General features: G+C 38.1%; 1 protein-coding gene across 6 annotated transcripts; it reads right to left on the bottom strand.

The window, feature by feature from the left end:
• Positions 1-124: 124 nt before the first annotated feature.
• Positions 125-19561, bottom strand: SPART (spartin). 6 transcript variants are annotated; one of them, XM_053934643.1, is made up of 11 exons: positions 18752-18839; positions 13712-14547; positions 12358-12555; positions 11256-11360; positions 9387-9516; positions 8415-8609; positions 7258-7416; positions 7089-7179; positions 4295-4349; positions 3556-3632; positions 125-2373 (listed from the first exon to the last, which is right to left on the bottom strand). In XM_053934643.1, exons 2-10 carry the CDS (start codon positions 14543-14545, stop codon positions 3579-3581), a joined length of 1821 nt encoding a protein of 606 aa, XP_053790618.1. In that variant the 5' UTR covers positions 14546-14547; positions 18752-18839; the 3' UTR covers positions 125-2373; positions 3556-3578. The 6 variants fall into 6 exon arrangements, with proteins under 6 accessions (XP_053790618.1, XP_053790615.1, XP_053790614.1 ...); XM_053934640.1 differs by having other exon boundaries at positions 4174-4349; XM_053934639.1 differs by lacking the exon at positions 18752-18839 and adding an exon at positions 19523-19561 and having other exon boundaries at positions 2131-3632; positions 4174-4349.
• Positions 19562-22418: the final 2857 nt, after the last annotated feature.

Below are 22418 nucleotides of genomic sequence, written 5' to 3' on the forward strand. Positions count from 1 at the left end.
TTTCCAAACCCCTTTGGAGGTTTTCTTCCAAATTTGCCCTAAACCAGGACAGTGTGTAAAACTTCAAACCATCAATATGTTTAACAATCACAGCAGTGACATAGTGACACTTGCAACACTAAAGAATTTTCCTCCATTTCTTTATTGCAAATAAATTGGTTAAAATTAGCTATATGGATACCACTAAAGGCATTATCATTGTTTTAAGGCTTTTAATGGGTTGAGTTCAAAAATTTTAGTAAGAACAGTTAGAAAACTTGTTCACTACACAATGTGTTTTGAAAACAGAATTTTATACTTAAATATGTATTTATGATATGTAAAGGCATTAAACACCTAGGGTTACTTAAAAGCAAGGTAGACCAGTTGCTGAAGGCACAAATTAATTTTTACAAAGAAGTTATTTCTGTAGCACCAGTAACTAAGGTATGATGAATGGCTGTTTTGGCAAGGGGAAACTTGTGGATGTTGTATATTTTGACTTCACCAAAGGCTTTGATGTAGTCTCCCAGAGTACTTTTATAGCTGAATTGGTGAGTTCTAGATTGGATAAGTGGTTCATAAGGCTCCTGGAAAATTGGCTGGGCCATCAGGCTTGAAGTGTGGAGATCAGCAGTATGACTGTTTGTGATCAATACTTGAGCCAATACCCTTAATTCATGACTGATAACCTAGAAGACTGAGCTCAGCAAATTTGATGACAGCAATGAATTGAGAGGAGCAGTTAGTATGCAGGATGAAAAGGGTGACCATTCATGGGTGGGTGTACAGCCTGGAGAAACCTAATGAAATGCAACAAAAATAAAGTGCAAAGCCCAGTATCTGGCATGGGTAAAGCTGAAGTAGTGCCATGTTGTAGAAGACACAGGCTTCCTGGTGAAGAAGCTGCCATGAGCCACCAACGGCTTAGAGCAAACAGGACTGAAGGGCTTCTGGGCTGCCATAGCAGGCCAGGAGCCTGAGGGGGGTAGTTCTTCCACTCTGTTCAGTACATGCTGAAGTGCTGAGCTTTTGGCTCGCAAACAAGTCCCAAGGGCTGCATTAGGTCAGGAACTTGCCTCTGTTCAGGCTGGAGAAGAGAAGGCATAAGGAGAGCTTAGTGCTGTAATCAGCTATGTAATATGAAATATTACATAGTCTAAATAAGATGGAGAAGCCAAAGTTTCCTCCAGTGTGCATGATGGAAGGATATGCAATAGAATGCACCTGCATTTAAAAATGTTTGGCTCAGTATAAGGGAAAACACTGAGCAGAGTCAAGTTGGGTAAAAGTTGCTCAGAAGGGCAGTGAAGTCTTCATCCTTGGAGACAGTCACAACATGAGCAGAATTGGAGCAGAGTACTGTGCTCCAGGCTGGACCTGTTTTGAGCAGTAGGAGGTGGATTACAGACCAGGGGCTCCCTTCCAACCCTCACCATTCTGTTGTAAGCTGGTCAGCATGTCTTTTTTGTAGTGGAAGGTAGGTAGGTTTACCAATTCTTTTTAAAGGATTATGGATTTATTCACGGATATTAAAAATAGGCTACTCCAAGTTGGCTTTAAACCAGCATTAAACAAACCAATCAAATAACCCTTGGAATCTTGAGGAATCCATTCAAATACAGGGGCTTAGATTTGAGATAAGAACTATGGTTTATATCTACACAATGATGAAAACGCCAGAGATGGCTGTAGCTTAGAATGACTTAGAGATCAATCCTCTCAAGACAAGATTTGAGACCAATATTGTAGCAGAAAAGTCTTTGAATGAATTTGGAAGTAAGAATGCCTTAGGAAATCACATAGTAGTTCATACACTACATGGCTTAGTAAAATTTCTACGACTGCCATGTATCAAAAGATGTTCAGTGTTCAAAGAAACAAAACCAAGCTGTGAATAGAAAACCAACCTAAGACAGGAGGTTTGGGGACTTAATATATAAAAGGGAGAGCTGAGATAAGGCAGTAAATATGAGAAGGCTGTTGCATATGGTAGAAGAATGGAGAACAAGCCTATGGAGTTGCTACCCTGGGCCTAAGAAGTAGCAGGTGAAGCAAGGTAATACTATCAGCTGAGAAAATTAACTAAACTTTGGAACAATGTAAAAGGGGAGATCATGGATATATCACATTACAAACTGTAAAATGGGGTAGGCATCATTCAAAGAATAGTTTTAATCCATTTTGAAACACATACAAATGAAGAGAACAAAAGCAGGTTGAGCAGGACACCACTACCTGATACTGATGGCATTTAAATGTTGTTTTTCCTCAGTGTACTCCAATGTGGTCTCTTGAAGACTGTAACACCTTGATCTTAACTGTTGTTTTAATACAAGTCTTTGTTTTGATGATGTATAGATGAAACTGAAGGGCATGAGCTATATGCAAAACCTCGAAATGGGAGAGAGAAAGAAGATACAAGTATCTATATCCCTATTGTAAATACAGCTCATAGCACCAAAAAAATGCTTTTGCTACTGTAAAGTCTTCAGCAATCTTTAACTGGTTACAGAAGCTGGCAAGTGGCAGACTATAGTAACAGAAATTGTTGCAGTGTACTTTGGATGGAAATTACTAGTTTGAAATATTTAATCTCTAGTTGATGAGCTTGTTTATACTGTATGTATTCCCCAATACTGCTATTTTATTACTTCTGAAGAAGCCCTAGTTCTTCCACTTATGGATCCATATAGCAGATTCATATCATAAAAAGGTCAAGCACAGATTTTATCTTTATTTCCATAAATCAAAGTTACACTTCAAGTGGTTAGATCCTTTCTTTCATATTTTTCACCTTAAGCACACACCTGCAGTAACTACCACAAAATATGCACCTATTACCATTCTAACAGACTGTAGTTGTTACTGTATTTTTTCAATCTTCCACAAATATCACTTGCCAACAACAATTTATAGTTATTTTCTCCATCTACATGAAATGGAGATAAATTCTAAGTTGTTGGCATTCTGTCTGTTGCAGGTCCAGCCAATATTAGAATGTGCAGCAGCTTTAAAACTCAGTAGTAAAGTGTTAAATAAGTAGCAGTGTCAAAGCATCTCAAGGATTTAACATCTTGAGTTATTTTACACTGTGCTACAAATGGGATGACAAATCTACACAAAAGTGTCTATTCTACACAACTCTTCATTAAAAGGGTTTGTCTTCATTGTCTTTTTCAACACTTCACACCCTTGTGCAACTATCAATTTAATGGAATAAAGATGATGACCATTAGAACTATTTGTTCAAACATTAGGAGTCTTCCATTACGTCATGATATATAATCTGAATCTTTCTGAATCAGTTGAAAAGTACAGAATGCACAGAATGTCCCCGTGCCCTCTAATATTTTCACAGAAAAATACTTTAATATGTGCAAAACCATACTTATTCTCTCTACATAAAAACCTGAATTTCAAAGAATCTTTGTATATTCCTTATGAAGTCAACTGGAAAATGCATTTTTCTAGAGCTGTAAATACCCTCTTTTAGAAGAAATGCTTGGTATCTTTGGTTTACTTATATGCTGGAAGAAGAAAAAAAAGTTTGAAAGAGAATGACTACCTAATTACCTGAGGTTCATCTTTCATTTTTCCTAACATGAACTTTGGGTAAGATCAGCTTTTTTGTAGGTGAAAAGAGAAATTCTCTATGAAAAAATGAAACACAATGCTTATTTTAGTAGTGCATATTAAATAAGACATGGCTTGATTAGTAAAACTAATTCTTAAGGATAGTTATAAAGCCAAAACTGGTAATTTTACTTATTCCAGAATTAGCAATCATACTCTTTCTGTACCACCACCTTCTTTATATTTATAAAGTGTTACAAAAATATTCACAATAGTATTTCTATATTAATCTATTATTCCATATATTATTTTGAAAAAGTGCTTAAAGATGCAAGTATATGAACTGCAAACTCATATCCTTCCAGTTGCCTAAAGCCCTGATCCAGTTGTTTAAACCCCTTGTTCTGTACTGAACAAGGAGGTGACAACTTTCATATTTCCTCCTACAAATGTTCTTCCTACTTTTACATTTTCCTGTCAAAGTAACTAACAGTTGCCTGAAAAAGTACAGTGTGACTTATGTTCAATGTCAGATGAGCCATGTAGTTACTTCTAAATAGGAAGTTTCAACTCTTAATGTAAGGCTCTGAGAAATACTTAATTGCTTTCATTTTTTACCCTTCTTCTCATTATCCAGTACTTTATATTCATCTAGCACAGCATGGCCAGTTTCCTTTGCAGTTCTCTTTACAACAGCTTTGATACCAATATTTTCAATGTTAAATGCTGTAACACCAACATTGATTGCAGAATTCATAGCATTGTCTGTAGCATGACCAGCATCCTCTCCATACCTAAGGAAAAAGAGCAGTTTTGTAGATTTGTATACTTAATATTTTAATCTTCACTGGAATTCTTTAGAGAGCCAAAATTCAGGCATTACCAAGAAAAAATAATAAGCACAGTGCCCAAATGTCTAAAGAATAAAATTAGAATTTATGAAGCCATTTGAATAAAGGCTGGTCCTCTATCAGAGCAATTGCTCTTTGAAAATTCCAAAATGCTTCTATTCTCTTTTTCTTCAAGAACGCTTCCAGTCTTTCTCCCTTTTTTCCCCTCTAATTTTGACGAGTAAAAAACCTCTCTATAGAATGGTAAGAAGGGAGGGGAGAGAAGTTTTGTGCAATCACTGAAGGTTCTTTTTCACCTTAGTTCATAGGTAAAATTCCTACATTCTCTATATAGAAAGCCAACTGTATCCTGGGCTGCATCCAAAGCAGCATGACCAGGAGGCGAGTCTGCCCCTCTACTCTTCTCTTCTGAGACCCCCACCTGGAGTGCTGCATCAATACAGAACTCCAAAAGGGTCAACAAAACTATCTTGAGGACACAATGAAAATTATGAAGCAATAAAAACTTTTGGTCTCTCCCATGGGCTGTGAGTCCAGCTTCTTTGTGCTTTAGTGGGCAAACTGGCAGTCTCAGGACTCAATTGTGCACAGAGAGCATAATGAAGGAGGACAAGAGTACAGTGAGAGCAGTAACTCCAAGTGTTCTGGGTAGCCAGACATTTCTCCAGAGAGCACTGCAGTCAGACAAACCAGGGCAAAGGGAAGTGTTCCTGGCAGCATCAGAATCCCAGCAGTCAGCAGAGTTACTTTTTCCCTGTGCTTGTTATGACCAGAGGTTCTTTGAGGACCCCAAAATAAGACTAGAGAGAAGCAAAGAATATCAAAGAATCCAAAAATCTATAATGTATCAGTACAACAGCCAGAGCATGTGTCTGGAACTAACAATGAGACTGAATAAAAAGAATTAGTGGGTTTTTTGTTTTGCCTTTAATTCTCTGATAGAGCAACAGCCTTGAATCATCAACATTGGATTTGCAGGTCAGAGAATTAATCTCACAGCAGAAGTATTTGTCAGTTTGATTAGTTTGTCAATTTGATTATTTTCACCTCAGGAACACCACAAGCCAGTATAGCATCAGTAAAATAAGTAACCTCATTTAAAGTAGGATTGTAGCTTATCCAGTACAGTAAAAGTAACAACTTCCTAAAGTCTCACAACTAATTTTTTAGTTTGCCTGCCTGAAGTGCATATTTTTTAATTATTTTTTTAAAAAAATGTGCAGATATATACACTGCATCTCTTTAAATAGTTTTAAAAAAAGGTAGTAGCATGGGGCTTTGGCAGACAATTACTTCTGAAGCTACATTCCCCCCCCCCATTCCAATCAACATGCATATGAGGAGCATCTCTTTAAAAATCCATCCACTAAGTTTTAGCCATTTTTTTTTATTTAGGGACACTGATGGTACTCCTTTAGTTTTGTTTCCATTAACTCATTCACTGGTATTTTGAGTGGCAGACATTTTTGTCACTGAAATAAAAAAACAGCTTACAAAAGGGAGATTATGTAAAATTTAAATCTAACTATAAGGATAGATTTTAAAGATTCCATATAGAATATTTTCAATCATATTGCAGTTAGCTACAACAGGTAGTTACTTATTGTTTTTCACGCTTAGTGTCTGTTGTCTGCTGATCTCCATATTTCCTATATTTGTATCTAAAGCAAAAACATTAATGTGAATTTATGTGAAATGAGTACCAGTACAATTTCTCCTGACATTTCTACTGCAAACAACCATTAGCAGTAAACCACAACTGACTATAACTTTGTTATTTGGTCTCCTGTTTGAAATGCATCACAACACAACCCTGAATGCCAATCTGCTTAATACTGTATGCTGATGTTTATCTTGTTATCATTGGCTTGTAGCCTATATGCACTTTCAGCAATCCTTTTAATATCTCTTTTGCTATACTTATCACCAATTCCATTTAAACTGCTTGCTCCTGCTTACTCTTTAAACTGCTTGCTCCTGCTTACTCTTCACTTTCTATTAAATCTACTGCCCATTTTGTGAGGGGTGCATTTCATGTTTCACAGTTATTTCAATATATTCCTTTATTCTCCACAACATATTCCCATACATGCACACAGCTTTCATCCTTCCATCAACTTAGTAACATCATCTTAATCCCAAATGTTATTGTCCTCTTCCCGCACTATCTTTTTCTAAGAACATCTGTATTCTGCAAGTGAGGCTGTTCTATTATTGCTATATATGCCTTAGATTTCCTTACAAAATTTTCTTTTTTTGTACTGGCTCGCTTTAGCCAAACCTGCTGATAGATGAGGTTCTTTTATTTTTCATAAATTTAGCTAAGTCTGTATAAATTCAGGATTAGAGCTGAGAGGTTTAAACCAGTAATTTTTTTTCATAATGCTATTATACAACAGAACAAAGATATAAATCTGAACTTTATTTGTAACACAGCCTGAAGCTGTAATACTTCTACAAAGAACTAAAAAAATACTTCCTACAATCATTTACTCGTTTCAGATTTTTGCATACAAGAGATGCTCATTACTGTGCACTTACCACCTTATCACGTGCTACATAATTACAGCAAAGGAGGCATTTCAGTTAGCTTCCCTGCACTTTCATAAGCTTTTTTTTGCCAGTATTCAGAGACAATAACAGTGTGCTGTAGAAGATGAAAACAACAAAATCATAACTTACTTGTGTTTGACCGTTTTTACAGTCTCAGTTGAAACACTTTTAGCAATGCACTTCGCTGCACTTTCTAAACCTTGCCACACTGTTGAAAACCCTGTAGAAACAATCAGCTTATTTGAGTTCATACCATTAAAAATATGCCATTAAAAAAAGTGTAAGGAGTTTTTATTACCTTGAACTCCACTTGCTGCTACAACCAGAGCACCATCAAAAGTAGATTTGCCATCTTTATCTTTCTTTAGGGATTCTGGAACTAATTTGCTGCCATGCTTCTTCACATGTGGAGCCAGCTCCTTTCCGACACAGCTCGCTATAGAACACACCCCTTCAACTACCATAAAACAACAGTATGCAGGTTATTTAATGAGAACATAGAACATCCTTCTTTAAAAATCTTTAATCATAATTAACATGAAGCTTCACTGGAGTCTTAAGTGATGCTTCTATTTAAATACGCTTATATGAAAGACAGACTTTAATCCACATGTAAGTGCCCAACTAATACAAAGCAACCTTATTTTTCAGGTTCTATACAGCTGCAAACCCTAAGAAACAAGTAAGGTTGGCCTTGTGAATAAAAAGTGCCTTAAAAGACATACATACACATTTCACACTCAAATTTCAAGAAACTGTTTCCACTGCTTTGTTATCTCTAATTTGTAGATAGAGAACAAGTTGCTGCTTTCCTGACTTGTCTTCTGTAGAAGTCTTTCTTACAAGCATTCCAGCTTTAATAAATCAGCACAATTTAATAAAATCAGCACAATTTTCTTTTAAACTTGGATGAGTCACTAGACAGTAAATATAAACATTATATGCAAATAAATAACAAAATTAAGTTACTGTGAGCTGTTAGGGTTTCCAGGCACTTCTAAGTACCAGGCCATTTCTATTTTGATATTTATACATAGTCAGGTAGACTTTTTTCAGGTGTGCGTGTTTAAAAACATGCACGCACACACACTCTCTTGTGGTACTGTGTGTTAGTAACCAATGAGAGTAGAGGTTTAAAAAAATATGGTTATCAACTTTAAAAAAAAGAGACAACATTTTGAATTAACTGTCTAAAACATTCAAAAGCATGTCAAACTTAAGACTATACAGACTATTCTGTTTAGGAAAGAAAAGGATGTCTCAAAGCCAAGTAATATATACTAGTCTTAAAGCACATCTCTTGCAGGAGACAACTAGGCACAAACTACTGATCTCTGAATTTTATCAAGTCAGTAACTCCTCTAGTTTACTGGCTAGAGAAAACCAGCTTGCATTTTACAAAGTTGTTATTATTTAAGGCAAAAATATTATACTCTGTGAGATGGAAATTTTTACCTAAGAATTGGCTGACTTTCACAGCTCCTCCAGTAGCCTGTTTTGCTACATGAAGTCCCTTTGCTACAGCTGGGTTGACTTCCACAGGTTTTTCTTCTGGTTGAATGTGCTCTCGCAGTTTAGAAGCTCCTTTGTGAATAGCTTTACCCGTGTATTCTGCTCCTTTCATTAGGCCCCAGCTTACCCAAGATGCACCTTCAAGGCAAAAATTGTTTTTTTAGTATGTACAATTCTATGGACTGTGATTCCTTCAGCTATCCCTCCTCTGCCTCTGCAAAACAGGAATGCTTAGAAACATTCCTGATTAGAGTCTGCAATTATATTCTCCCCTAAATGGGCCAGCACAGAAGTCTTGCAGTAATTTCTGCACCTATACCACCACTTTTTACATTGATTTTATTTAATACAGCCAGCCTACATCCAAATGTCAGCCTAATACAGATACTCAGTTTTTTAATGGATATGCAAGCACCAGCTGAGTTAGATTTGATAGAACTGCACATCTCAATGCTATTAGCACTCAGGAAAACATACAAACCCAACCCTTTAGCCCTCCTTGCAGATTCATATACAATCAGCTGGTGGTCATCAGTATATTCCAAAGGTTCTCAGAGAAAAAACCCCAAATGTTTATCTGCAGAAATTACAACAGATGCCTACTGTAATATGTGTTCATACAGGGGTAAAATTGTTCTGTCACAGTGGTTTGAGTCCCAGCAGGTCATATTCTAATAGTCAAAGGAGGAGCCAAACTCATTTGCAATGAACAAACTGTTGGCAATGGATTTATATTCTGCATGGTTTTTATAAAGCTCCTTAAGGCATCCTTTAGAGGATCAACACTGGAACTAGTGAACAACTACTTCTGATCACTCCACTTTTATCAGCACCCAGGCATTTAGGTGAAAATACTGTTTAAATGTCACTCACATTGGTTTCTATTCAACACAAGTTCCCTTATTATAGCTGTACCTGACAAGATTCCATGGGCAACTTTCTCACTCCATTCTGGTAACTCTTTCTGATCTTCTGCTTGTTCAGGTTGTGGCTGGATATGTACAGTCTCAGGCAAGTGAATTGCATCACTAGAGGCTTCAGGAGGCTGAAAAGCAAAAACAAACATCTGAGCATCTACTTTGCAATGTCCCATCAGTATTTCTGGTTTAGATCATGCACATCCATTGTCATGTAATACTAAAGTTGTGCATGCCTTGGGTAAATGTACAGAAATTCAAGCTAAATTTAACATTCAATTTTCCCACAAAAATCCTAGACATCCAAAAAAGTTTATCAGGCAGGTCAGCTTTTTTGTACACTTTTTTTCTTCCAGCTACAATGAAAAGTCTTCCTTGCCAATGCAGCCATATGGCCAAATAACTAAGCAGGGGAAATTTACACTACTAGTTCACCTGAAAAACAGATAAGAGACTGTCGATCTCTCATTTTTATCTTCTCAGACAGAAGTCAACTCTGTTGTCATTCAGCATGGGATATGTAGTCTTTGGTTAGAGAATCCAGCTACACTAAAGGAATGCAGCTGTTGAGGTTGTTTTGTTCCTCATTCTTTCCTCCCAAATTCAAAAATAAAGGAGATTATTCATGCTGTGTGCTGTTGCTGCTTTTTCAGACTGGCACAGCCAAGGAAAACATCAAACTGTGCACAATACTGACCCCTATTTAAGGCTGGGTGGACAGGTTCTTTGTTACTTCGTGTCAAACTCTACTGTTTCTGGAGTAGATATTAATCATTCAAACACAGCAACCACTACCACAGGCTGCTTAGGGCTTCTAAAATGTGTAATATCACTTTACACAGTTCACAGACAATGTATTATTAAACTTTAATGACAGAAACCTAAAAAATTGTACCAATGTAAAAGTAAATAAACCCCTCAAACATTTCAAAGATTGAAAACACTGCTACTTAATGACAGAAAGAAAAAAATGTTTAGTCTAGAAGAGTCTAAATGAGAGCATTTATAGATTAAACCCACAGTCAGATCAGAATACATAATACGGTATTCTGAATACACAGAATAGTATTTGCTATTACAGGGAATTCTTAAATTCCCCTGAAATATTTACTGGATATAAAAGCAGGGTATTGCACATAGATGAATGTTGTACTAAAACCAACATTAACAGGATGTAGAATAGATGAAACCTTAGGAGGTTGCTACCCACAAGGTTTACAATGTATCACTGACATGTACTACATCATCATTTACTGCTTGACAGCAATGTGAAATCTGGTGCTCAAGAAATGTCTTCAGCATGTGACAAAACATTCTGAGGGCTGGGCAGGAGAAATTACCTCAATAAGCAGCTACAGGTAAAAAACAACAACAACAAAAAAAACTATTAAAAAAGCCAAACTATGTTCCAGATGTAATTTAGTTATGCCACAGGTTGGGGGACTATACAGAAAACCAGTCAACAAGACTTCTAAGATCTACCCTAAGGAGCAAAAATGGATTCTCTACTAAGACAGGGGACTCAGTACTGTAATTTTATTAAATACAGTTGTCAATTAGATCCCCATGATTACTATGTAAAACAGACACAATAAATGGCCATCAGACTAGCTTTGGAATACTTGTGTTATATCACCGTTTTTAAAACTTCAGAAATATGCTGATTTGAAAATGTAGCAGGCTGCAGTAACAGAACTGGTGTTTGACAAGAAACCAAACAACAACAACAACACAAAAAAGCTACCCAACAAAAAAATAACCACAGGACACAGCGTACACAGCTGCTGTCAATCAAATCAGCAATTCTAACATGCATTTCTGTGACCTTCTTTTTAACTATAGGATTTTGGAATGTCCTGGGATTTACCTGGACTTTGTGGCCAGACCTCTGTTTAAATTTATCTTCAAAATGTGCTCTTTTAGTTGCTGGGAGCTTTGAAGGTAACCCTACTCTCTCATGGGATCCTGGCACCTGCAACATGGTATCGGGTAACATTAACAAAACACAAAGTTTTAGGAAAATATGGAACTAATAAGATACCAAATTTGAACTACTTCTACGCAGGAAAAGTGAGAGAAATTTATCCAGTAAGCCAATATCACATAAATCTGTAGTACTTTCCTCTTTTAAGCAAAAATTAGTGGCCTCCTGTGCTAGTGCAATTCCCTGCTGAACTCACCAGGATTTACTCTATAACAGAACTCTGCCCTCATGGGATGCTCCAAACTGGTCCTTTATCATCAATGAATTCAGCTTTTGGTGATTCAACAAAATTCTTGCATGAAAATATTTAATCATGATATAATCTTTTAAGTAGTTATTGATCACCACTCTTTCTGAGATGATGCTCCAGGGCTCTTACAGTAATATTTTCCACTTTGCTACAAATCACTGAATTTTATTGCACAGTTTTTAGACTATGTTGTTTTTTTTTTCTTTTCTCTGCCTGTCAACATCTTACTGCAATAAGGCACCAGATTTATCTACTTTGAGATCCCACTGGAAGGCAGATTTCTGAGGTACATACTATTTTCACAGATCTTCTCTGAAGCGGCTTAACATTTTTGAACTGTAAACGTTTGGACACGATATTCCAAGAATGGCATCATCAAAACTACACAGAAAGTTGTGTGCATGTACACACAAGGAAAAGCATGCTTTCTCCTGAACACATAATTTCATTTTGGGTCCTCTGTTCTCTTTCAGAAAAATAGAGAAAATTTAAAAAATGGTCTCAAATTCCACTCTGTGCTTACAATTTAGTATTTTAAAATTTCTGTTGTCTCATCTCATAGGACCTACAGTTGTATTACAATGCTGATTTATCATGGCTACTTTATTTTTCACAAATGAGCTTACCAGCCAAGACAAAAATCTGTCATTTTACACAACTAAATGTAAATATGAGAATATATTGATGATTTACACCATTTCTTATGGGCTTATAACAGACTGCCCAGAAATTTACCTGTATTCGTAGGTCAGACATCTGTTTTAACAGATCCTCAAACAGCTCTCTGTCAGCTGCTGGAAGTTCTGAAGATAGCACTACTCCCACGTAGGACCCTGGTATCTGGGATATTGTGTCGGGGAACATGTAGACTCCGGTATTGCAGCACAGAACAGGAGACTGGGTACACATCAGAGGATACAACCAGTCACAAACCTAGGAAAAACAAATACATAGAATCAAAGGATGCTTTTAAAAAGAAAGATAGGCAGAACATACTGATACGCCATAACCTTATAACCTTGATTTTCCATTAAGTTTCTAGTGGAACCTTCTATGGAAGGTTCCCTGCTGATGACAGCAGGGGTGGAATTAAATTATCTTTATGGTCCTTTCCAACTCAAACTGTTTTATGATTCTATGATGAAAAATAAAAAGCCTTGTACCATCTTGAAAAAAAGAAAAACAATCCCCATGTGATTCTGGAACTATCATTCTTGATTAGTTCTGACAGTCTAATATAGAGAAAATAATAATTTCTACAGGACTAGAATACAGGCTTGTACCCTCTTAACTGAGGTCTCATCTTGAGGCCCAGATGAAAAGAACTGCCAAACAAGTCAGGATTCACAGCTCCTGTACCACTCCGGAGACCTCAGGACAGGTTTATATGACAGGACAAATAGAAATGCATGGCTGTCACTAGTCTACTACTGAAGACACCTAACATGAGTGGAGCTGAAATAGCAGACCCCAAATCAGGATCCAGCAGACCCAGTACCAGCCAATCTTAGCACTAACAAGGAGATCCAAAGTCAGAACCCAGACCAGAAACACTATGTTCATTACAGAATATGCCCACATGAAGCAAGTAAGGACTGAAAAAGTACAAATAATGCATCTTTTTTTATTTGTAATTCTGAGTCTGGATTAACATGGACCCTCAAATTTCAAATTATCAGTTGTCATAACTGCAATACCTTATCAGTAATTGAGAATGAAGTGCATACACCCAACCCCATTTTATCCTGATTTGTTACAGTAGGTGAATCAAAATGTCTTCTCCATGTGACAAAATAAGTCAATTTTATGAAATGGAAAGACATGTTAAGTCAAGTCCTTTACATACTGGAATTTACCAGAACAGTGAGCACTTGAAAGCACTTGTGGGAAGACACAGAGGTGCTTTCCACAGAAAGAGCTGCAGAAGTGTGTACTTGCAGAAAACCATTTCTGCAACACCTGTAACATCCTTTGTATTATCACAGGGATATTTAGGCTCAGAAGAGCAAGAACCTGAGAAGCTTCCCTGCCAGAGCTTTATGACGGTTCTTGAAGTTTTAATTAAAGGAGAAAATTATTTTCCTGTTACCTGAAGAAACGCCGGTGGACGATTCTGAGCAGCTTCACTATCTGTATCCAAGAACTTCACGATGCGCAGATATCCAGGATATGAAGGAGCACTAACCTGCCCATCAGGAGTCACAAAAAATATCTGTACTCCTTGGGGAATCAAGATCAGCTCATCTGCATCCACTCCCAGGTTTTCCAGGGGAGGTGGCTGAGTACATTTGTTGTTGTAGTAGTCCTCACTGACAGAAGAAAACTCCCCAGAGTCTGTGCCATAGGACACAGTAAAGTGGCCATTGGTAGCTTGAGGAGTATAGGCAGGAGGTGCTTCATTTGGCAAACAAAGAGGTTTTGCAGATGATGGACTCATAGCTGGAATCTGCCCCTGACTCATAGCTGCACCATTTCCATCTGCTGCAGGCGGCTGACTTGGTACAAACAGAGAATTAGGGGGAGGGGGTCTTTCTGGCTTTTCTTTGGAAGGAATGGAGGGATATAACTTGGGCACCCCAGGAGGGGCCTCCATCATAGCAGGAGATGCTTGTACTGGTGGAGTGTTTTGCTCTAGACTGCCGAGTCGAGCACGAACATTTTGCAGGGTCTCTCTCATCTTCTGTTGCATTTGCCTGGCAGACTCCCACTGGGACCCTACACATGCAGGACCCTCTGATGGAATGCTAACTCCTCGGAGCAAGTGGTCAAGCCCTTGCTCATAGTAACTTCTTGCTTCTTCCTTCTGACCCAGTTCATCTGTATTCAGTCCTTTATTGATAAAAATAAAGGCTTTCCTGTACTCTTCATTAATGGCTTTAATATTTGCATCTTCTTGCATAACTGGATCCCGCAGTTGTTCCATTACTGCAAATTGGAATAAAAATCAATAAGAATATACAGAGAGAAAGCCAAACAATATTTACCTTAGAATAAAATGCCTTCTTAATGATGACCCTACTGCATGTATTAGCAGAAATCTATCTAGTTGCTTGGAACAGTGTCTGATGTTATGGTTATCTCCTAATAACATCTAGATTCAGCTGATATGATTCCAAGACAGCAAGGAATCTACAACCATCAAATCTAGTTACATCACACATATTTATTTCTTAAAGTTAAACATCAGAAGAACATGTACATGTCTGATACTAAATTTTTCATCTTCAAGATCAGAAGCAAACAAGAGGAATAAGCAAATAACTTTAAAAAAATCTAACTTTTCCAAAAACATCTCTAAGGCATTAAAAAATTCAGTTACCATTTTGTCTATTTAAATAAAGGCTGAACTTACAAACAGTACATTTCCATTTGAATAATTTAAGAGAAAACACTCAACAGTTTTTTAGATCTCGATCAACTAACATCAACAAACAAAACTGTGAAATACTTTGAACAGTTAAAGCTGTGCTTTACAAAATAAAAACATGGAATTACTTATTTCCTTTACAGTGTTTATAGAGTGAGAAATGGCAATTGGTGTTTTACAATCCTTGCTCCCCTGGTAACACAAATTGAAAGTACCAACATGTACAGAAGTTTGCAGCTTCTTGGTCTGTTTTGGAATGTGCTCCTCAAACTGCCTGATGTATTTCAATTGAAGAGCAGAAAAGAATCCAGTAGGTTTGTTTGAATTCTAAAATTTGTTAACTCACTGTTTTAACTGTACACAGATTGTTGGTCTTGGCCAAATACAGGAAATACAAATAACTGAATCCAATGAATTTGGGTTTGGTTTGGGATTTTTTTGCTGGCAGCCTTGAGAGGCATTGTTAATTTAGGAAAATCAGCCAGTTATATTAAAACAGAATAATGATCATGGACAAGAAAATGGGATACTATATCAAATTAAAGAGCAGATATTTTCAAGCAAAACCATGATTCTCTGCTGTAAGCAGGGAGATGAAAGCAAGGAGACATCTGTCAATCCCAATGATATTAAACCACAGAAAACATGGGGGTAAGTAAAATCCAAATACAAAAATAAAAATACTTCCATTACATGGACAGAAGCATTAACACCACCATACAGGGCATTGGTGACAATTCAAACACTGAGCCACACTCAAGGAAGCTGTGCCAGAAGAGGAAGAGGTGGGCAGGTTTTTTTCCTGATTAATCAATTACTCTTCCCTAGAGAGATGTAGGTTTGGCTTACCAAGGCAATACAACAAAGGCTAAGAGATTGGATTAGTCTCTACAAACATAATGAGTGAAAAGAAGAAAGTAAATCAGTAAATAAAAATAATTATTGGGAAAGAAAAAAGAATTAAATCCAAACTTGTAATAAAATCCTGAAATAGCACCTACATTTAAGTTTACTTAATATCTCTTCCTGTTTTAGACTATCAACAAACTAAAAAAATAATCTGGAAAATATCCTTCCTCTACTCCAACAAAAACAGAGAAACTTACAAAGTGCAGGTCATGAAAAGATTTTAAAGAGGCAAAGAATGCTTTGTTCTACTCCCACAAATTGCAGACAGCATTTAGGTGACTGATGCATCTGCAGTCACACAACAGAAGTGCCACGTAATCTGGGAGGCATCTGTTTTTATAATGCTACAGAATCCAACTTCACGTAAAAGTCAGGATGCGTGGTTTCAGTACAATAACAGATACGTAGCTCGGAATGTAACGGGAGCTTGAGAAAGCAGCCCAGTGGAGTGGGTCAGCAGCAACTCAAGCCACCAGGTTCACTGCCCATCATGTATCAAATTTTGGTCTAGAGGAGATTTTTCTGATTGACTGCAGTCGCTTGTTGCCAAGAGGCTTAGCATCTTTAAGCTAAAGTACAACACTGGCATAAGTGTGTATTTACTAATCACCAAGGATACCACTTTTAGAAGTTAAAAGTATGCTCCTGACCAGCACAACAGCAAACAATTAGAGTAAAAGCATTTGGAAAGAACTCCTTACAAGGTTGTGAATATAGCTGGATCCTTACAGCAAAAAAACCTGGTGAGCCAAACCACATCACTGTGTGTCAACATTTGTATTTACTATTGAAAAATCCACTTTTCCTTTTAATTAAGGTATGAAGATGAAAACCAATTTAACAGTAAAGACTCTGATTTGAGAATTTTAGGACTCTGATTTGAGAATTGTAGGTTCCTAAAACACAGAAAATGTTCAGAAGACTTAGAAGGACAGACAAGTTTAATCTGTCATCACTATTTACTTTTCTATTGAGCAAAACAGAAGATCAAGATTTTTAGTGCCTGTATCCCCGAGCCTGTATAAAGTCCTTTCTCAAGGCTTGAAGTAAATAATTCATTTTTGTGAACACAACTGCAGTAGAACAGTCCCCTTTGACCCATGTTTATTGATTTGTTTTTTTCCTGGGTGAGGCTAATGAAAAGATACTTTACAGATTTCAGGTAATTGTTTTGGTAGTAGTGATTGTTAGCATATAACAAGAAGAGACATCAAGTAAAATCCTAACGACATTTCACCTTGATATTTAATTGATTTACTCTTCACTGTATAGTTCTCATGCTCACAACAGCACTGTTCTCGCTCAAGCTCAGTCTTTAATGACACTAGAAAAGGTCTGTAAGGAAATGGAGATGTCAGCACCACCAGTGTTCACACAGCACTGGTGCACAGCAGAGCTACAAAAGCTGGCTCAGGAACTCTGATTGTCTGAAACATCCCAAGTTTGCAGTATATGTGCAGCGTAGTCACCTCAAATAATGCACTGGCTTGGCAGAGCACTTGGAAATCACAGGAGGAAGGCCATCACAGTGGATTTCAAGCTAAACATGTGAGAATGAAAAGTCAGCCCAAAGAACTGAATTTCATTCATTCTTAGTAATAGATTACAACTAATACAAAAGAATGGATGGTATTAAATAAGCTTATCTAATTGCTCCCTCACAACACAAGAATAAATGTTCTCTGAAAGAGAACATTTAAATAGCAATGTGATCATATTCAAGGAATATCCTCATTCACTATTATTTTCAGTGTACAATCTTAATACAGCATTTAAGTGTCCTACATGTTTTAATATTTATCTGTGATCCACTCCTGTACAATACTGAATCCTATTTCCTCTGTTTTAAAGCTGTAATGAATGGGAAAATGTATATTACTGAATACTGAGAGCACTGCAAGCCAATCTTTGGTCCCATGGCCTGTTCAGATCAACCCAGATCTGTACCATTTACTGTTAATTAAGATTTAGAGGAACTTGTCTCAGAGAAAGCCAGTCTGAAACTGAGGCAAGAGCTAAAGGACACTGTAGATAATCACAGATCAGTTGAGCACTTGAGCCTTTTTCTTCTATCAGTACAGATATAATCTGGTTTTAAGTGACTTGACCAAAGGAGGCTACAGTGCAACAATGAAACTGGAGTTTATTTTGATATTGTAAGCTAACATCTCACCCATCCTTCCACTGAAGCAGCAAACCCTGCTTCATTAAAAAGTTATGTATATTAACAAAAATACAGGTCAATGGTGGATCTCACTGCTAGACTGTAAACATGAAGTCTAAGGCTTATTAAGAGGATTAAACAGCCTGATTGACAGAGGTAGGATACATTTGCCAACTCCCTATTTTTGAAGGAGAGTAGGGGAGGAAAATGCAAATCAAATTAAAAAAAAAAAAAAAAAACCAAACAAACTAAAACACCCTTAATCCAAGAGTTCTTCTTATTTGTCAACTGTTTTTCTCTCAGCCACCAATTAAGAAGTACCATGTAAACACAACTGTTTAAGCCTTATTTCTGTATGAAAATAGCAAGTAAGAAAGTATTAGTAACTTTCAAGAATTGTAAGAATTATACAGTATCTAGAATATAAACTAATACAAGCGAGGTACTAGCTAAGAAATTTACCTTTTTATGCTTTTAGCTTATTTAAATTGTTTAAAGAAGCCTTTAAATTGTTCATTAAGTGGTGGCCTACTCCTAGTTTTTAAGCAAAGAAAAAATATTTGCCAGGTTAGATAATTATCACGGACTAGAAAACAGAAAGAGTTAGTAATTAGCTATTAAAGTAATTCTTCCCTCTCAACATTACCAAATACTTCAGTAAACTGCCATCCTCTGACATTTCAACTTACACCTTCTTCTCAGGCGGGTATCCTAGCACCTACATTCACACAGCCAGCACGTCTAATTTTCCCCATCTCCTGCTGCTTTAAGATTCTTTCTGTCCAAATAAAAGAGCTTCCTTCTTGACTCCTTGCTCTGCACCTCCATCACATGCTGTCACCACAGAGCTTTCAGACCCCGGGTGCCTACTTGTCACTTCTCTAAAAGAGAAAGCAGAGAGCCAGGAGGGCAGATCACGCCCTTCGTCTCGCAGCTGTGCTGCCCAGCACCGACGTTTTTCGCAGCACCGAAACACAAAGACATTGCACTACCATTCCAAAACATTGCAAGATCGTCATGGAAAATTCAGTGTTATGTGAGACTGCTATTTAATACTATTTCATTAGTTATGTGTGCCTGCCGGTTTCTGATCACTACCAACGTTTTACCAGATTCAAGGAACTCAAAACTCTCAGACACGAATCCTTTATAAACAAAACAACAAGACAAAATAAAAGGAGCAGCTTTCCAAAGTACTCTGACAAATATCCTCTCAAGACATTCAATACATTATTTACCATCAGGGTCACCTCAACCTCCCCACATCACGGCCCTGGCCGCCTCTCCCTCCCACCACCTGCCCGCGGGGACTCCCGGCTCTCCGGCTGCGGCCCCACGGCCGCCGCCCGGCCTCGGCCCGCTCCGGTGCCTCCCCCTGCCCGCCCCGCTACAACCAGCGCCCCCCAGCTCCGCAGGGGCCCCTGACAGCCCGGCAGGGCCCGACCCCGCGCCCGCCTCACCGAGCCGGGAGCCTCCGCCGCGCCGAGCCCAGCCCAGCCCAGCCCAGCCCTACCCGGCCCGGCCCCTCCTGCACCGCTCCGGCGGCAGCGGGCGGCGCCAAAGGGTCGCGGCTCTGGCGTCACCCGGTGTGGGCCGGCCTGGGCCCGGGGCGGAGCTTTATCAATTAATTAATCAGACTGGACTATGCAATTTGTCCTGGCTTTGGTGTTATGTGTTTGGCTTCTGTTTGTTTGTCTGTTCATATTTTGGAGGGTTGTTTGTTTTTGTGAGTTGGGTTTTTGTTGTTTGTTTTGGCGGTTTTTTTAGGGGGATGGTTGGAAGGCTACACAGAGGATTAAAAATGCAAAATTGGAAATGCAGATTTAGAAAGCAGCGCGTCTCATACCATATCCCTAATTAAACTTCTTCGTTTTAATTTTTTTTCTTTTTTTCATGCTCCTGATGTTCGGGAGGAACAGAGGTCTGCATGTTGATTTCACTTCACTATAAAGTAATTTCACTAGGAATATGGAAGATCACTTCTCTTTTGTCTAATGGTTTCTGTGGCTCTCACCACCATCTAGGAGCAACACATCAAACGGAAAAATAATGTATAGCCTCAGCGATACCATGGGAATTTTTTTCCTATTGTTTTTCAGTAGTCAAGTGGCTTTACCATTTGTAAGGAATTGAGTTAGTCATTTAAATCCAAATATCTTTTCATCTTTTAATAAGAATCTGTAACTCTAATTAGCTGTATATGTGTGTACAAAGTACATATACCCAAATTCTAGTTATGGACTTGGTATGAATACCCAAAAAATGGAAATATAAGGCCTATAAGCTGTCATTCTGAAGTCTCCCCTTTCATGCCATGTTTTCTCATTTAATTTTGACTCTTTAATTGTGCCAAAGAGGCAGGCTGCACTGAGCAAGGTTGTATTTCCAAAGGTGGCTGTCTCTAGGTGAGACTTATTTACCGGCCTGGGCAAGCTGGAACTGGTTGCTGCCCTAAGTGCTGGGCTGTGGGAAGGGGGATCTGCATTTGTGCACTAGTGCTGTGAAAAAACAAAAGAAAAATTATCTCACTAAACATCCAGCACTTGCCTTAGAACATGAACACTCATGTTGTCAGTCAAATTTCCAGCTTCTCAGTGAAACAGCTGCTCAAATTACTGGATATAATCTGGCAGTCTATTACTGATTTGCAGCTTTGATAATCAGTGCTAAAATTCTTCTGCAGTTTCACTTCCAAGTGGAAAATTTCTAGCCTGGTTAAATCTAGCAAAGATACATTCCATGGTGCATGACTTTTTTACCTGTGCTAGCTCTTCCAGAACTTGCTGGCTTCCAGCCCTGTTAAGGCTCACTAACTTGGTTTCTTATGTACTGTGTGTGTATACCAACTCTGAATCAACATTAACACACTCAGGACCATAAGAAATGTAAATACTGACTTTAGGTAGTGGCAGTCCTGTCCAGCCCTTTGGCAGATGGGTTTACCTCTAAGCTTCATTTAGCTCCAAAGTATCTCTGGAAATTTGTCTCACATTTTGGTTTCTTGCATAACATTTTTCTAGGAATTCTGTGTTCCAACTTTTCACATGCCCACTCTGCAATCCTTTTCCTACTGACCAGAAACAGAGAGCAACCTGAAAAAGCTGTCCACACATCAGGGAGAGTTCCTCTTTCTGAACAGCAGTGAGGACAATATTTGTATGTGAAGCAGTGTGTGGACAGATGAGGGTTTGGACTGGTGGAGAGGGCCCTAAACATTTGTTTAAGCAGATGGTAGGTTGTGCTCAGGTAACCAGATGTCGCTAGATTATGTATGCGAGTATACACAAAGTTTACAAGGAAATTAAAAAAAAATATTATAACAAAGAGTGACACTCTCTTTTGAAGCAGGGCCGCAAGACAAGAGAAGGACTTTTAAAGGTTTTTAACCACGCAGAGGGTACCTTTGCCAACATTGTTTTGTGGGAACAGGCCTTGCAAGGTGCAGAAGTTGATGAGGGGCACAGCAGTGTCAGAAGCGAGGGAGGGATGAGCTGGACAGGTGAGTACCATGGCTGTGCTCTGAGCTGTTACAGGAACACATGGGCACGTGTGCCCTGACCTTTCCTTCCACAAGACACTGCTCTGCTGTATCACCCCCCACCTCACAGGGCAGCTTGTATCTGCTGTGCATTTATATAAGCCACAGTACTTTTGCTTTAAGTCAGAATTAGACTGAGGGGTGAATCGCTATCATGACGTGTTCTCTCCTACAGCTATAGAAATAAACTGCTCTTGCCTCACCTGAATCTGCAAATTTTAAACTGAGTGTTTTTTTCTGCAAGTCTTCAACCTCATTTGTAAATGCTGATTCTGCTTATGGTAAGCTATATCTTTAGCGATTTCAATCTTAACATCCACTGTGGGCCTGCTTAGTTTTTGTCTGCACTTAAAAAAAAAAATTCCCCTAAATATCTCCTTTTTATACTTCAATAACATAAAGTTCTATGCAAGCTAGGCAATATCTGTGAATATATCCATATTAAGGTAAATAGGCATGATTATCTATTTCTAAGCTATTTAAACATCACAAACGGTAAAATCATTGAGGGATCTCAAACTGATCTGCAAATGCTAACAAACCTGGGGGAGCGAGGCTGTGAATAAAAATGTTGTGAGAATTCTCCCAAATCACTTAGTTGTTTGCAAATAAATTTCATTGACTCACGCCAAATGCCACTACAACTGTAACCTGGTTACACATCCAATGGGAATCAGGCTGCATAGACAGAGTGCTTTAAGTCAGCAGCCACTGAATCACTGATGGAAGCACAATAAATCACTGTTGTGTGGGTACAACTGAATATATAATTATTCCACAGCTCCTAACAATAATAAAAACATCAGTGGTAGACCTTT

The sequence above is a fragment of the Vidua chalybeata genome, chromosome 2, assembly GCF_026979565.1.
Source record: "Vidua chalybeata isolate OUT-0048 chromosome 2, bVidCha1 merged haplotype, whole genome shotgun sequence".
NCBI lineage: Eukaryota > Metazoa > Chordata > Aves > Passeriformes > Viduidae > Vidua > Vidua chalybeata.

What these genes read in the sequence shown, in the direction of transcription:
- SPART (XM_053934640.1), bottom strand. Translation starts at nt 14,545, where the DNA reads ATGGAACAACTGCGGGATCCAGTTATGCAAGAAGATGCAAATATTAAA. An exon ending in TGTCTGACCTACGAATACAG is followed by an intron (nt 11,361 to 12,357) that starts GTAAATTTCTGG and finishes ACCATGTTGCAG; the next exon opens with GTGCCAGGATCCCATGAGAG. An exon ending in ACTGGATAATGAGAAGAAGG is followed by an intron (nt 3,633 to 4,173) that starts GTAAAAAATGAA and finishes ATTTTTTCATAG; the next exon opens with AGAATTTCTCTTTTCACCTA.